Raw genomic sequence first — 16,646 nt, forward strand, 5'->3', positions numbered from 1 at the left:
CCTGCTTTCTTCAGTTGTAAATCGTCTTTAACGGATCCAACCAGGGCATATAGAGGGCAAGTGTCACTCTTGGGTTTCCACGATGAGAGTCTCTGCACTCCAGCTCGCTCCTGCTCCTCAGCTGCCTCAATTTTCATTAGCTGCAGCTGTCATTTTTCCCCTTCCTGGAAGCACGTTAAGACCCTGATTAATTCCATATAAGACAAGTTTTTTTGATTTCAGTCCTAACTCGCATAAATTCACGTTTAAAGTTTTTATTCTTTTTCAAAACTACTGGTGCATTACTTCACACTTATTTCCCTTTGGTGCATCAATTGGTACTGCTGAACTTGACTGGTCTGTGCCATTTCCAAAATAAAAACACTGTAACTAAAATTTACATTAGTTTAATCTCTGCATCTAAATAAATATTTAACCAAAAAAGTGTGTGTTTATGTTTGAATGTATTTAAGTGTTCGCCTCTCTGATGCCATATCTTGGGGGATGAATTTTGTCACGATGATACTAGAGTTTGAATACTTATGCATGCCATAGCGAAATAGTTACTAAACTCAGTTTTCTTGTGATGCATTATTCCATATTTATCAAAATCTGTGGAAACACTGTCCATCGCTCATTTAAATATTTTGCAGAAGTTATAAATTCTCATGTGGGACTCTCAGTTCAGAAATACATCCCCAGACTGTGAAGGATGTTTAACAACACTACTGATAAGTTGTGCTCAAATGCCTTGTACGCGTGTCTCTGAAGAGTTAACTTTTAGACAAATACTTAATACAGTTGTTAAGAAGTGCTACAAACTTTATTTTATGAATAAAATCAGTGGCCATAATAAGATTGACTACCAACATACATGTGTTACACTACTGACAAGCTGGGTAAAAGAAACGTGTCTCCCATTCTTTCCTATTTCCTTGATTTTGAAAGAACCAAGGGATCACATGACAGTCCATTGTTTCCTATTTCCATGGTTTGGAGAGAACCAGCAGTTCATACAACAGTGTGTTATTTTTGTCTCACAAATATAGGTGGAGTAACCTTGGAAACAAAAGAAAAACTGTAAAATACCACAATGCCCCATCCGCTATAAGGCCTATTTGTCACAGTGACTCATAAGAATGTGATAGTGAGTGATTATGAACACAGTGACGAACACCCGTAAGACAGAGAATGATATCTGAAAACTAACAAACCTTTCGAAACCCCTGCTGTCCACTGAGACAAGACCATGATTTTAGGGGAAAATTGTAGTAGTAATGAATTACTGCTGGTACAAATGAATTAATATTATGAACTATACTAGAAAATAAAGAAAGAGAAAGATGGAGAGACTCATTATATGGGAGATATTTCGGAATCAGATCAGAAATGGTATTGACAAGCTTTAGGCTATCAGTTAATGTTGAACACTTTTCAGAAAAAGAAGTTGGCGTTTGCGATATAAATTTGGAAAGATATTAGTGTTGAAAACGTAAGTTCGTGGCTAAGTTTTACCTAGATGGAAAAAGTTTTATTTTCATTTTAGAATGCCCTTTGACCGTTCTACTTTGATTTAGAAACTTGTTAAACACAGTGAAATGGGAATTATAATGAATTGACAGCCTCTGAAAAATAACTGGCCATTATATTATGTCAACTTAAATTTCTGTTCTATCACTTCATTGAAAACTGAATTGATCTTATGAAAACAATGTCAATAAAGTAAATGAAGTCTTCCGTGTTTATCATTGCTTTTCCCATTCAGACTGATAGTGCATGTATTGGACATTATTGAACACATCTGTTCCTACTCTTTCTTTAAATATTAGTTATGTGTTACTACCAGCTAACAAATGTTAGATATTGTTTTGTGAACAAAGCTTTTACACTGCAGACAAGAAGACAGAATGAATACCTGTCATACAAGTATATACTGCTGAATACACAATTGTTTGTGGCCTAGAGTGCGACTGATGTGGTATGGTGTGACACATCTCCACTATTTAAATTATAAATTATACTTAGTCTAGATTGGAATTAGATATGACTCTGCTTTCAGATTTAAAAGTAACTATCACTTTAGAAACATGCAAACTTGACAAGTGGGCCAGTTAAATCTTTAACTTCATATTAACTATGACTAATAACTAGTCCATTGTCAGATATTAATGTGAGAATATAAGAAGTCAAATTACCAACTTAATTAATGAGTGTTTATGTGTGCGGGTCAAACAAACATGCGCATTGCACTAGCATAACAGTGTGGCAGCACAGTAAGAAACGTGGTCTGCACAGATTAGGCGGCATTGTGGTAGAAAATGTCGCAGCACTGAGGCACTGTGCAGTGGACTAGCGTGTTTCCATAAGCATTTGTCATAGAAACCATATGCCACAAAATTCAGGTGCAATTTTAAACATTATGGCAGTAGCAGTGTTGTTTCTACATTATCAGTGTGTCGAATACCTTACATAATTGTAAACATTATTTCACAGATATTTGATTATTTCTGACAGCTAAATACTCATCTTTGATGATGAAAACCTTCTCTGTCAGCTCACAGCATTACACAAAAATTGACAGTTAAATAGTTTGCAAGTTACACCAGTTGCTCTAATTCGTAAGTATATATACACATGTATGTAATATTCATCATTTAAATAATCAAAAGAACAATAACTCGTAAACTAGGTGCTGGGGAGTGTCACTGCCAGCTGGCATGCAGCAGGTCATTTGTTCCCACAACTGAAAGTTATGTGGTCACCTCAAACAAAACAAGAAAGATACATTCCAAGTTTTTTGTTTTCATCATTTTGAGGATCTGGCCTTAGTGTTGGAGTTCACACTGGTAGGGCCAGAGTCGTAACTATGTATTTGAAGAATGTACAAGGTTGTGAAATACCAGAAAAAATACCCAGTTTTCAGTTAAGTGTAAACAAAAGTGGGCGTTAAATACGAACATAGGAACATGGAAAATAGGAAGTGGAGATCGTTACAGTTGGTTTTAAAAAGCATTGGTATTTAGTTCTGAGAAATAGTAGGAAAAGCAGAAAATAGATCAAAGCTCAAATCTTCTTTTCACTTGGCAACTGTACTTACTTCAAAGGAGTGACTGACTCGAGCTGCAATCGGGCATCGAAGTAATTTGATGGTGAAAGCTGTAAATTTGTGCTGCTCCGGGACTAGAACTCGGATCTTCCATATAATGCAAGTGGTTGCCGTCTCGGCCAGATGGATATGCTTTATGTCCAACCCAAATTCTCAACTTAACACGCACTAGTAGCATCCACTGTCGTGTGTGTGTGCGTGTGCGCGTGCGCGTGTGTGTTTGTGTGTGTGTGTGTGTCTGTGTGTGTTGTCAGTCGGTCAGTCGTCGTGTAACATTTCATAGCTTGGATTATTAACTAAATTGTGAGTAATAATTGTGCTAGCTCTTTTATGCATGTTAGTATACTCTGTTCTCACTCTGTGCATTCCGAAAGAGATAACTCATTGCTCTATTTTGATAGATATTTGTGTGAATAATATTTGACTGAGATTTTAAAATAAATGTAATGTTGCAATATTATTCTCAGCTGTAACATACTTAAAAATATCGATTTTTGTTTTGTGGCAAAGCCGTGGAACAGACACAGTTCTTGGAGAGACTGCTGATCCTCTGGAGCTCTTTGTTGTTGATGAATGTGAAAATACCCACATCTCCACTGTGAAATGCAAAGCCAATATCCATTTTACACCTGTTCCTTCAAATTGGAGGGAATTAGGTGGTGTCCCTACAAACAAGGAAAATAACTTTGAAGATGATGGGAAGACATTCTTCTATCAAAAAAGGTGAGATACTAGTCTTTGGTACTTAATGGGTTTTGTAATTTGAATATTTTAAACAAAGAGGAATTAACAAGCAAAGTACACACCACAAATAAGAACTGAGACAAGTCGGTAAACTGCAATTATTGTGCTCCCAATGGCAGTCAGAGGAATGAACAAAACTGATGGGGGACAAACCTACTTTACAAGTAACGTTATTTAATACTTCTTATAATGTTGGGCTGGGAATGGGAAAACACCCACTGTTGGGTACTATGATCCTCAAATTACCATTGAATGTTTAAAGAATGTTGAGTTGTTGTATAGTTTCATTTCATGTTAATTTTAGATAACTTATACAATCTTATTTGGAGTATAAACAGTTTCCAGTGTACAAAGTCTCACATTTGCATCTTATAGTATCATAAGATAACTTCTCTCAGTCAGCTTCCATGACACTGACGGCAGACAGTTTGTGTGTGGTGTACAGTAATCCCTGGAACACATGCACTTGCATACAGGAGGGTAACCATAGATTGTAATATGCACTTTTACTGTTAGTCATTGAACTGTGTGGAATTTTAACAACCATCAGCTGAACATTTTGGAAGGTAGGTGTATGTTACAGATGATTTATATTGAGAAGGTGTCCTTCCATATTACAATGAATCAAAGGTGGTATGATATTTCAGCACCAGAATAATCTGACCGTAACAAGATTATTGCACAGTGATTATTCAGTGTTCCCAAGATGGACACAGGGCCAATTATCCAGTAGCAGTATAGTGTCTGTCAGCTATTGTGAATGTCATGCATAGAAAACTGTGAGTTTTTCAGGGCTTAACATCATAGTCAGTTTCTACATTGTCACGTGTAACTGAAATGGTTGTGATACTCACTGCACCTCATCTTTGAAACATTCGAGAAGCTGTTTCTGAATTTTTTAAACATGCTTACACCCATATTATTCTGTTCAATGGAGATTATCACTGACAAAAGGATGGTACTGTCATGTACATTCTAAGATCAAAGTTACAATGTTCTGCAAGGTTCGCAGGAGAGCTTCTGTAAAGTTTGGAAGGTAGGAGACAAGATACTGGCAGAAGTAAAGCTGTGAGTACCGGGCGTGAGTCGTGCTTCGGTAGATGGTAGATGGTAGAGCACTTGCCCACGAAAGGCAAAGGTCCAGAGTTTGAGTCTCGGTCGGGCACACAGTTTTAATCTGCCTGGAAGTTTCACAACCAAGATACTTTCTGTTTGCATGAATGGCCACTGACAAACTGTTACTAAGAGGCAGCTGGACCACTCAGTTGCCAAACATGCTGCCCAACACAAATGTGCTTCATTCCAATGACTATTTCACAGCCTGTGCCATATGAATCTTTCCTACCAACACCATCTTTTCTGAGCTGCACAGGTGGGAACTCTATCTGCAGTATATTGTATGTTCCTGCAACATTGTGGCCTCAACCTGATCTAGTCCCTGTCCTTCACCTGCCTATTGGATTCCCTGCTTCCACTCCAGCAGTCTATAGCCTCCTATTCCACCAACACACCCACTAGTCTTTCTCTCCCTCCTCTACTTCTCTCTTTCTCTAGTCCTCCTCACCCTCTCAAACCTCTCAACTGCACCTAGAAATCCTACCCTGTCCTCACCACGTCCCTGTGAACTTCTACAGACAGCACCACACCTTCCTCCACCCCTACCTTGCTATCCCTCCCCTCCCCATACCACACTATCCCTCCCCTCCCCTTCCCCTCCCCGCCCCAGCCCCCTCATTAATTCTATAACCCACAGATGGCGCCACCTTGAGGCGCGTTTGCTGTAACCAGTCTGGCCTCAGTGTGACCAGAGACTGTTAATATTTTTTGCGATCTCAGATACAGTGAGTCACTTAAAGGGATCTTCAAAAGTAAGAAATTGCTTATATTGCCGCCAGTACATGTTTGTAGAAGTGTAAAATATTTTAAATCTTAAGCAGTACAGCAGTGTAAACAAAGATATACATATTTGTAACACAGCCCGTTTCACATGTGGATCAAATATTTAACAAACTCTGAGTATTGGGAAAGTTCACACGGCTTTGAAGAAGTGTCTTATTAATTAGTGTATTTGTTTATTAAAGAAAATCTTGGGGGATTAGATTATCTTCATTTCCACCATATTACTAATAAATAATTGAGATAAATTGTGTTTTTGTTACTGTTACGAGAAATTAGTACTTCATTTGTAACATGTCCACAATCCAAAACACATCTTGTCATTGACGAGTAAATAAATAAATTTTCTCATGTTAGCGGTTTGAGTTTTTTTTCCCCCTCTCTCTTAAGCTCCGTTTTTACATTGTTACTGATAAAAGTGTTTTCAAAATACATTTTTTTTTTCTTACACCGCACTTTTTTCTTCCCACCACCAAACTAAATAACTTAATCAACTATTTTGTTTTTACGTACAGATATGACATAGAACATGCAAGATTTGAAGATTTGGAAGAGGACCCAGAATGCCAGGATGCTGAACATACGTAAGACAGTTATTTATTTATTTATTTCTTGTACTGATATAACAACGAAAAATAAAATTTTGAAATTGGAGGATCAGTGACTTTATGTGTGTTCATATTAATTAGCACTTCACATTATGTGCATAGTACTGCATTAGCTATTCAAGTTACTATTGACATTAGCAGTAGCATTTAGCAGATTTATTTCCACAGGTACTGTGCGGCATGTACTCGAAGAAAAATTCGAGAAGAAAATGAAAAACCAATTGTCTGCAATAAACTAGATTCAGAGTCTCGAAATCATGAGGTGAACTACTGTTAGAACAAGTTATATCTGTTTAAACACTGTGTTTGATGCATAAAAATACTAAAATTATGAAAACCCTTCTTCACTAGGTACACTATGGTTCTGTGAGGTGGAGAAATGAAGACTATCAGATAGGTTCCAGTGTGTATCTTAGGCCAGGAACTTTTAAATTCAAGCGTGTTGCTGCGCCTAAGGATCAGAAAAACAGAGATAAAGAGGTAAGGGCTTATTTTCTGTAATGGTTGTTTCCTTTGTTTGTCTCATTGTGGTTTTCACATCCACTATAAGGTGGTTATGAGGTTTATATCCACAACTGAGGGCCTCCCTTGGTATTTGTCAGGATTATTGCAGTCTTTGGGTCCATGTGGTACAGAAATATGTGAACTAAGAGTTACTAACCATCGCCACTTTATTTCTACAAGGACGTGTATAATAACATGCTCACTACGCCAACATGTCAGAACAGTCAGACATCCTAGCACGAACAAATGCCGATTTGTCAAGACTCCGATTTGTCAAGACTCCATTATGAGCGGAAAAAGACAAATTCTGGTGAAATAATGCACATTGGAAACAGTTCTGCCCATGCTGGTGGCCGGTGATGACCCACAACTACTGTGGAGGTGCTTTGTGCTGGTGTATGCGAACAACATAACACATCAGCATTCCATAATAAAGCCAGCATGCACTCATACTTGCACATGATGGTTGTCCAAATCTGTGATCCTTAAATCACACCCCCAAACAAGATGACCTGCTGAAAGTGACTGGGTTTCATGAATCTGTTTCACCAGGTGTGGCATCAGAAGACATTGCAATGATTATCTCACTTGCCGACATAGTAACAATTGGTGCTGATGAGCGGGCTTTTAAAATCACAGCTTGGTACATGACACGTGCTGTAGACACAAGACAAATTAATAAAAGTAAGAACAACACCATACTAACAATTAAGGATGGATTAACGTTATTAGAAGATTCGAAAGACTTAATCCTATTTGCTGCTCAAATGAAATTTAGCTCATTGTTAGCATCATTATATTTTCTTGGATATCCACAATTAAATCATTTTCCTTTGGAAAAGTTGTCAGGGAATGGTTTGCATATGTTAGTGTATATTATTCATTATAATAAACAGGTAACATTCTTGTTAATGGGAACTTTCCAGCTGCATGAAAAGTAGGTGACAATTCAGAAGGCACATCAAACATATCACAACATAAATCCTCCTGCGAACCAGGAGAGCTTCTGTTGGAACATAGGAGACGAGGTACTGGCAGAAGTAAAGCTGTGAGGATGGGGCATGACTCGTGCTTAGGTAGCTCATATGGTAGAGCACTTGCCCGCGAAAGGCAAAGATCCCAAGTTAGAGTCTCGGTCCAGCACACAGTTTTAATGTGCCAAAGAAGTTTCAATCCTTTAGCTGATACATGACATGAAGGCCTGCTTGTTGGCACATGATTGGGTAAGTATAAACTTTATACATTTCAAAATTATGCTTTAATGTAGCAGTGGGTACAGAAACAATAACAGTTAATTCACCTCTAGCCATTAAAGAGTGTATTGTGGTTAACTTGTACTAAGCATATAAATTATAAGAATTAACATAGTTAGTTATACTAGATGTTGCATGTAACTTACTTTCCGTTAATAGGAATATCTGTAAGAATTGGTCTGAATCTAAGAGCAAAATTCTTAAGCAATCATTTGAACTATTTTGTAGAGCTGTTCCCTAAATTAAGAGCGTCAATTCTAGCATTTGACAGACTGTCAGTAATTCTTAAAAGCAGGGAATCTAAATCTAAGTGAGCACTCACAAGATTTAATCCTTCGAACAGCTCTTGGATGGTTGCATTCATCTCACCACAAATCATGTTGAAATGTTCAATAAATCGCTTTACAATTTGTTCAGTAGAAATTGTGTGATTAGTAATGGTTCTTTGCATATTCCTTAATACAATTATTTCACATTACCTGTCTTTAATGTCCAGTAGATCTCGTCTTGTTAAAGTACCAAATATAGTATGAAGGGTACTTCCTCCAAAATCAAACTGGGCAAGTTTGCGCCTAATCAAGGTTTTGTATGGCAAAAGATTTAAGAAACAGTTAAACTCTTTGTGATAATTAGGAAATGTGGACTCCACTTGCATTTTGGTGGTAATCCAATTGCTATACACGGCATCCCCATTTCCAAAACTTTGTTATTATCTTTGGCTAAACGAATCATATCAATTTTCTTCTTAACAGAATTGAATTGTTGAATCTCACTCAAAAGTTATTTAAGTGCAAGCTTAGAATTGTTTGTTGAAACGATCATGGCTGACCGTTGTTGAAACAAAACACCTGTTGTTTGTGGTACTGCTACTACTATAGCATTAATGGAAAATATTGTCATAGTAAAAACTAGAATTGCAGTAAGCATGGATAATTAATTCTAAACACTAGAGTTAAACAATGAATATAATACAAATGCGTCTCTGGTGGTAACCTGTGGAATAAGATTTACTTACACTTGCACACTTTATGTAACACCTGCAATCCATATTTGCACAACACATTCACATATGCACATGACTGGGAAATAAACACGTTTTAAACTCATTCACACTACACGTGTCTATGAAGATGGTAGGGGTGTCTGGGACTAGATAGATTGGTCTTTTGCGATGCCTCACTCTCGAAGTCTCAACTGTGACCTCATACTGCTCATGTCCTGGATTCAGGAACAGCTGGTCGGTCTCTCATTCCTTGGTGTCGTCTCGTGATGCTACAGGAAGTCTACCTACAAATGGCTTTACATGATTGACATGAACGATAAACAAATAAAAAGGTAGTTGGTGTATAAGAGTGACATGCAACAATATCTCTAAGATCGGTTACTGTCCTTTCCAAAACTTCTAAACAGTTTGACGTGACTCTTGTTTAATGCTATGTTGCTCAAGTATACAAGATCTATGACTGAATACTGTGACACAACTGCTTGGCGATCATGTTGTTTCGCTTGCTGCAGAGAAGATTGGCAATTCCACTATTTGACTCCCTCCCATGTTGCCTTCAGGTTGTACACTATTTCCCTTATATGTCCATCGCTGAGTCCAGCAGTTGATTGCGCAAAGTCCAAGGATGAACCCATTCTTCTTCCATCTACAATCTCATGATGTGTGAATTTTTGCATTGTAAGTACTCAATGACATGCGGAAGACACAGCCCAATTGTCATGCTTGCTGACATAGTGGCTAATGATCTTAATGAGTGTTCCATGAACTCTCTCAATGTGTCTGTTTTCCTTCTGGGTGTGCTGGTGTAGTTCTTAGTTGCATTAGTTGTATTAGCTTACAAGTCAGTTTAAACAATTCACTCATGAAATTCGAGCCTTTGGCACTGATTGTCCTTAATGGTGATCTAAACTTCAGAATCAACTGTTTTACGAAAACATTAGCCACAGTTTCAGCACTTTGATCAGGTATTGGCATATTGAGAAGATATCAAAATGTTTTAACATGGTCAATATGCAGGGTGTCCCATTTATCTTGACCAACCTAAATAACTGTTTGTCCAGATGCAAATTACAAAATGTTTCAAGCAAATGTTCTTTAGCTGTCAGAGGGACATTAATCAGCATGATTGCCTTTGTTGTAGCTTTGTTTTTTTTACAAAGATGTGAACAGCTGTATGACTTTTTTAAACGGCACCCTGTATTTTTTATTTGGTATTTCATTTCCTCTCCTAAAAACCTGTTCAAAATGTATAACAGTGTACCATTCACTGTGTACTTTGTTATACAAAAAACTAAAGCACAAAGCTCCTTTTCTGCTTTGTTTAATTGTTTGTAAGCAAATGACATTGGGTGTTCATGGCCATCAATTTCTTAAGACAAAATAGCACCAACAGAACAATTTGAAGCATCTGTTGAAAGAATGAAATGCTTACTGAAATCAGGATAGGCTAACACTGGAGCTCAGTTTAAGGCAGATTTAAGTTCTTCCATTTCCTTCATGCATTCTGTTGACCAATTGAACGTAGTTACCTTTTTCGGTAGCTGTGTCATTGGATGTGCTATATATGCATAACTGGCTCTGAAACGCCTATAGAAATTTGCTAATTTCAAGAATGATTGTAATTTCTTTAAATTCTGTGGTTCGTGAATTTCTTGACAGCTTCAATTAATTTTGTATCAGGATGAATTGCTTCACTGGTTTAAAATGCCCAAGGAAGTTCACTTGATTTTGTACAAAGAGTCATTTATCTATTGACAATGACAGATTTATGCCTTGTATACACTCGAAAACTGCTTGAAAATAAATTATGCTGTCGAGGTATATGAGAGCTGGTATTGGTGTGAATCCTTGTAAAATGGAATCTGTCAGGCACTGAAAGGTGGCTGGCACATTGTGAAGTCCAAATGGCATAGACAGGTATTTATTCACACTTGCTGTTGTAACAAAGTATTCTCTCGATCATCTAGATTCACTGTCAGCTGATGATATCCACTTGTTAGATCACAAACCGAAAATGTTTGACATCTGCCCAAGTAATCCAGGATTTCTACCAGGTTAGGCATTCAGAGCTACGCAGTCTACGCAAAAACAGAACTGTGGTTCTCCGAAAACAGATTTCTTCTTAACAGTGACAAGCTGTGAACACCATAGTGCAGGATCTCTTGGTTTCATAATTCCAGCTTCCAGTTGTTCTTTATCCATTTCTTCTACCAGCGAACTTTGAATGAATGGTATTCTGTAAGGTCTGAGAGTGATAAATGCTGCATCTTCAAAATAGGCGCTAAAATCTTCTGCTCTTCAACTGTCAGATGTTCTATCTTCTGCCAAATCTTGTTCTTTACTTCATTATTAATTTTAACTCCTGACTGCAATTTTTTGGTACCACTACAAAGATCTGTCTTCATAACTGTGACATTTGAAACTCCATTTGGGATCTATATGACATCACTTCACTTATGCTTGACACTTCAGCAACTTTTGTTCCTCATGACAATAAAATGTGTTCATTACTCATGTTCGCAATTGTTATTGGGACTAACTACATTCTGTGTCACGATTGTGGCTACGCCTACGCTTTTGGCAACACAACAATGCATTTTGTCAAGTAACTCACATTTATCTGACCACTTCGTCAATAACAGAGTTTCTTCTTTGCATCGGGGTGATTTGACTTGGATATAGATTGTTTTTTTGTACTCCCTGGGGAGAATGCTGAGGCTGATTAATCTGCACATTGACTTGGAGGGCTTGAACTGACTTATGGGTCAGTTCAATCGATCCCAGGATGTCTGTGCTGCTGCTACTTTGAGTATGATGTGAAGAATGATTTTCTAGGTCATAGTGTCTATAGCCTAGTCTGATCCATCTATCTGCGACAAATCTCTCTGCCCTGTTAGCAGATAAAAAAATCAAACTAAAGTACACAGTCATAGTGCATTTTGTTGTTTGTAACTACTTGCACCCTCGCTGTGTATTTTTCTTGGCCTAAACATAATTCTACATAAGCCTCTCCATGGTTATGTAACTTCCTGCCATTTGATCTGTGCACCTTTAACTGTGGCGGTCTTAACTTATCCCTTTTGTCAGTGTAACACCACACTTGCAAAGCATGTGCTCCTGTGTCAATTAGTAGCTTGATATATCTTCTACGATAGACAGCATCAATTACAAAGTCATTGTCGATCTGATTTTCGGTGGAACTAACAGCAATCACTGTCTCGTGCAGGGGGCCGACGATTTGGTGGCACGTACGTCCCCATACTTGTTTAATGATACGCCCAGTTTTCTGTTACACGCATTACTCTTTCTTTCTTGCGGCAATCTCTCGATATGTGGCTCTGTATCCTCCTTGCAGCATTTATATGTTTATGACCAGGCTTGTTGCAACTGTAATGTTCTGCATTTGTGTTGAATAGACGACACTCTTCTTTTTGCATATCATTCAGCCATCTTAAATGCTTCCACAAAGCCAACAGCTACTTCTACCACTTCCTGAAAGTCTTACATTGCGCCAGTCTGACTGCTTTGCTTACTTCCTCACCATACAACCCATGGATGAATGTGTCTAAAGTTCTCTGATCGACTTTGAACAGCTGAATGTGATTCTCATCTTCTACCAGGATGTATGTTTGATTGTTACTGTTCTGAATTCTGTCGGCAAACTAATCAGTAGTTTTGTACAGTTATGAAGTTGCTCTCTGTAGAATCTGACAGCATTTTTGCATTTGAATCTCTGAACAACTGTTGCTTTGAATTCATTGTAATCTTCTGGCTTCACACAAGTGGGCTCCACACTGATGAAATCTTGTGCGGTTCCCTGAATTCTTAGATTACCAACTGTTAATTTATCTGGATCTGTCCACGAACTCAACAAGGCAGCTTCTTTAAATTTATGGGAGATTACTTTTACTTCTTCCTTGGGTTTACCGCTTAACACTTGTACTGATGTCAATAATGAGAAATTCCTTATGGGGCCAGCATTGCAAGAACTATCATTTGACAGGTCATGTGAAAGGCTGCATGCTTTTTTAATCGCTGAATCTCTTTTCTCAAATCGTTTATAATGGTTTGGAGATAGATTGTGTTACTTGGGTTAGATTCTGACATACTGATTTATGTATGCCAACAAAATCACTATTACAGCTTAGGTTTTACAAATCCATCACTGCATTTCCTTTGGTAGCCAAATTTGAGTGGACTAACCTGAATTCCAGCATTGGATGATCCTGTGTTGTCAAATGACGTCCATGCTGCTGCTGCTGATGATGATGATTCTCTGTGAAGATATGCCAGAAACTTGAAAATTCTTGGAAGTTCACACATTGTGGCACCTGCTCAGGACTGTAGGTTTTCCACAATTGATCCCAATACTGACACCACTACTGTTAGGTGGTTATGCAGTTTGTGTCACCAGCTTAGTGCCTCCCTTGGTACTAGTCAGAATTATTGCAGGCATTGGGTCCTTGAGGTACAGAAATACCCAAACTGTGAGTTATTAACCATCACCACTTCATTTCCAGAAGGACATTTATAACAACATACTCTCTAAACTGACCCGTCACAACTGTGTTTGATGATACAGCACAAATACGGATTTGTGAAGACTCCATTGTGAGCCAAAAAGACATAAATTCTGCATCCAAACCGTGCGCATTGGAAACAATTCTTCCCATGCAGGCAGCCAGCAGCGCACCACAGCTAGCGTGTCCGTGCAGGTGTTCTGTGATAGCGTATACTGAAACCACACATTGTCAGCATTCCAGGATAACAGCAGCTCACATTCGTACTCTTATGTGTCGGATGCAACCCAGCGTATAATACATCCATGCTTTAAGATAAAATGCAACATTTTGACAATGTTGTTGTTGTCGTCAGTCCTGACACTGATTTGATGCAGCTCTCCATGCTACTCTATCCTGTGCAAGCTTCTTCATCTCCCAGTACTTACTGCAACCTACATCCTTCTGAATCTGCTTAGTGTATTCATCTCTTGGTCTCCCTCTACAATTTTTACCCTCCACGCTGCCCTTCAATGCTAAATTTGTGATCCCTTGATGCCTCAGAACATGTCCTACCAACCGATCCCTTCTTCTAGTCAGGTTGTGCCACAAACTCCTCTTCTCTCCAATTCTGTTCAATACCTCCTCATTAGTTACATTATCTACCCATCTAATCTTCAGCATTCTTCTGTAGCACCACATATCCAAAGCTTCTATTCTCTTCTTGTCCAAACTATTTATCGTCCATGTTTCACTTCCATACATGGCTACACTCCATACAAATACTTTCAGAAACGACTTCCTGACACTTAAATCAATACTCGATGTCAACAAATTTCTCTTCTTCAGAAATGCTTTCCTTGCCATTGCCAGTCTACATTTTATATCCTCTCTACTTCGACCATCATCAGTTATTTTGCTCCCCAAATAGCAAAACTCCTTTACTACTTTAAGTGTCTCATTACCTAATTCCCTCAGCATCACCCGACTTAATTCGACTACATTCCATTATCCTCGTTTTGCTTTTTTTGGTGTTCATCTTGTATCCTCCTTTCAAGACGCTGTTCATTCCGTTCAACTGCTCTTCCAAGTCTTTCGCTGTCTCTGACAGAATTACAATGTCATCGGTGAACCTCAAAGTTTTTATTTCTTCTCCATGGACTTTAATACCTACTCCGAATTTTTCTTTTGTTTCCTTTACTGCTTGCCCAATATACAGATTGAATAACATCGGCGACAGGCTACAACCCTGTCTCACTCCCTTCCCAACCACTGCTTCCCTTTCATGCCCCTCGACTCTTATAACTGCCATCTGGTTCATCTACATCTACATTTATACTCCGCAAGCCACCCAACGGTGTGTGGCGGAGGGCACTTTACGTGCCACTGTTATTACCTCCCTTTCCTGTTCCAGTCGCATATGGTTCGCGGGAAGAACGACTGTCTGAAAGCCTCTGTGCGCGCTCTAATCACTCTAATTTTACATTCGTGATCCCCTCGGGAGGTATAAGTAGAAGGAAGCAATATATTCGATACCCCATCCAGAAACGCACCCTCTCGAAACTTGGCGAGCAAGCTACACCGCAATGCAGAGTGCCTCTCTGGCAGAGTCTGCCACTTGAGTTTGTTAAACATCTCCGTAACGCTATCACGGTTACCAAATAACCCTGTGACGAAACGCGCCGCTCTTCTTTGGATCTTCTCTATCTCCTCCGTCAACCCGATCTGGTACGGATCCCACACTGATGAGCAATACTCAAGTATAGGTCGAACGAGTGTTTTGTAAGCCACCTCCTTTGTTGATGGACTACATTTTCTATGGACTCTCCCAATGAATCTCAACCTAGTACCCGCCTTACCAACAATTAATTTTATATGATCATTCCACTTCAAATCGTTCCGCACGCATACTCCCAGATATTTTACAGAAGTAACTGCTACCAGTGTTTGTTCCGCTATCATATAATCATACAATAAAGGATCCTTCTTTCTATGTATTTGCAATACATTACATTTGTCTATGTTAAGGGTCAGTTGCCACTCCCTGCACCAAGTGCCTATCCTCTGCAGATCTTCCTGCATTTCGCTACAATTTTCTAATGCTGCAACTTCTCTGTATACTACAGCATCATCCGCGAAAAGCCGCATGAAACTTCCGACACTATCTACTAGTCATTTATATATATTGTGCTTTCTGTACAAATTGTAAATAGCCTTTCGCTCCCTGTATTTTACCCCTGCCACCTTTAGAATTAGAAAGAGAGTATTCCAGTCAACATTGTCAAAAGCTTTCTCTAAGTCTACAAATGCTAGAAATGTAGGTTTGCCTTTCCTTAATCTATTTTCTAAGATAAGTCGTAGGGTAGTATTGCCTCACGTGTTCCAACATTTTTGCGGAATCCAAACTGATCTTCGCCAAGGTCGGCTTCTACCAGTTTTTCCATTCGTCTGTAAAGAATTGGCGTTAGTATTTTGCAGCTGTGACTTATCAAACTGATTGTTCGGTAATTTTCACATCTGTCAACACCTGCTTTCTTTGGGATTGGAATTACTATATTCTTCTTGAAGTCTGAGGGTATTTCGCCTGTCTCATACATCTTGCTCACCAGATGGTAGAGTTTTGTCAGGACTGGCTCTCCCAAAGCCGTCAGTAGTTCCAATGGAATATTGTCTACTCCCAGGGCCTTGTTTCGACTCAGGTCTTTCAGTGGTCTGTCAAACTCTTCACTCAGTATCATATCTCCCATTTCATCTCCATCTACATCCTCTTGCATTTCCATAATATTGTCCTCAAGTACATCGCCCTTGTATAGACCCACTATATACTCCTTCCACCTTTCTGCTTTCCCTTCTTTGCTTAGATCTTGGTTTCCATCTGAGCTCTTGATGTTCGTACAAGTGGTTCTCTTCTCTCCAAAGGTCTCTTTAATTTTCCTGTAGGCAGTAGCTATCTTACCCCTAGTGAGATAAGCCTCTACATCCTTACATTTGTCCTCTAGCCATCCCTGCTTAGCCATTTTGCACTTCCTGTCAATCTCATTTTTCAGACGTTTG

The 16,646-nt window shown here is 38.8% G+C and overlaps 1 protein-coding gene across 3 annotated transcripts in view; it reads left to right on the top strand.

Annotated features, from left to right (window-relative positions):
• Positions 1–16,646, top strand: part of LOC124797996 (DNA (cytosine-5)-methyltransferase 1-like) — a 245,355-nt gene that overhangs the window by 144,115 nt on the left and 84,594 nt on the right. For all 3 annotated transcript variants that reach the window (XM_047261181.1, XM_047261182.1, XM_047261183.1), the window contains 4 exons: positions 3,596–3,808; positions 6,241–6,309; positions 6,502–6,595; positions 6,685–6,813. In XM_047261181.1, coding sequence (XP_047117137.1) covers positions 3,596–3,808; positions 6,241–6,309; positions 6,502–6,595; positions 6,685–6,813 — 505 coding nt within the window. The remainder of the gene's footprint in view (positions 1–3,595; positions 3,809–6,240; positions 6,310–6,501; positions 6,596–6,684; positions 6,814–16,646) is intronic.

This window comes from Schistocerca piceifrons, chromosome 5 (assembly GCF_021461385.2).
Source record: "Schistocerca piceifrons isolate TAMUIC-IGC-003096 chromosome 5, iqSchPice1.1, whole genome shotgun sequence".
NCBI classification, from domain to species: domain Eukaryota; kingdom Metazoa; phylum Arthropoda; class Insecta; order Orthoptera; family Acrididae; genus Schistocerca; species Schistocerca piceifrons.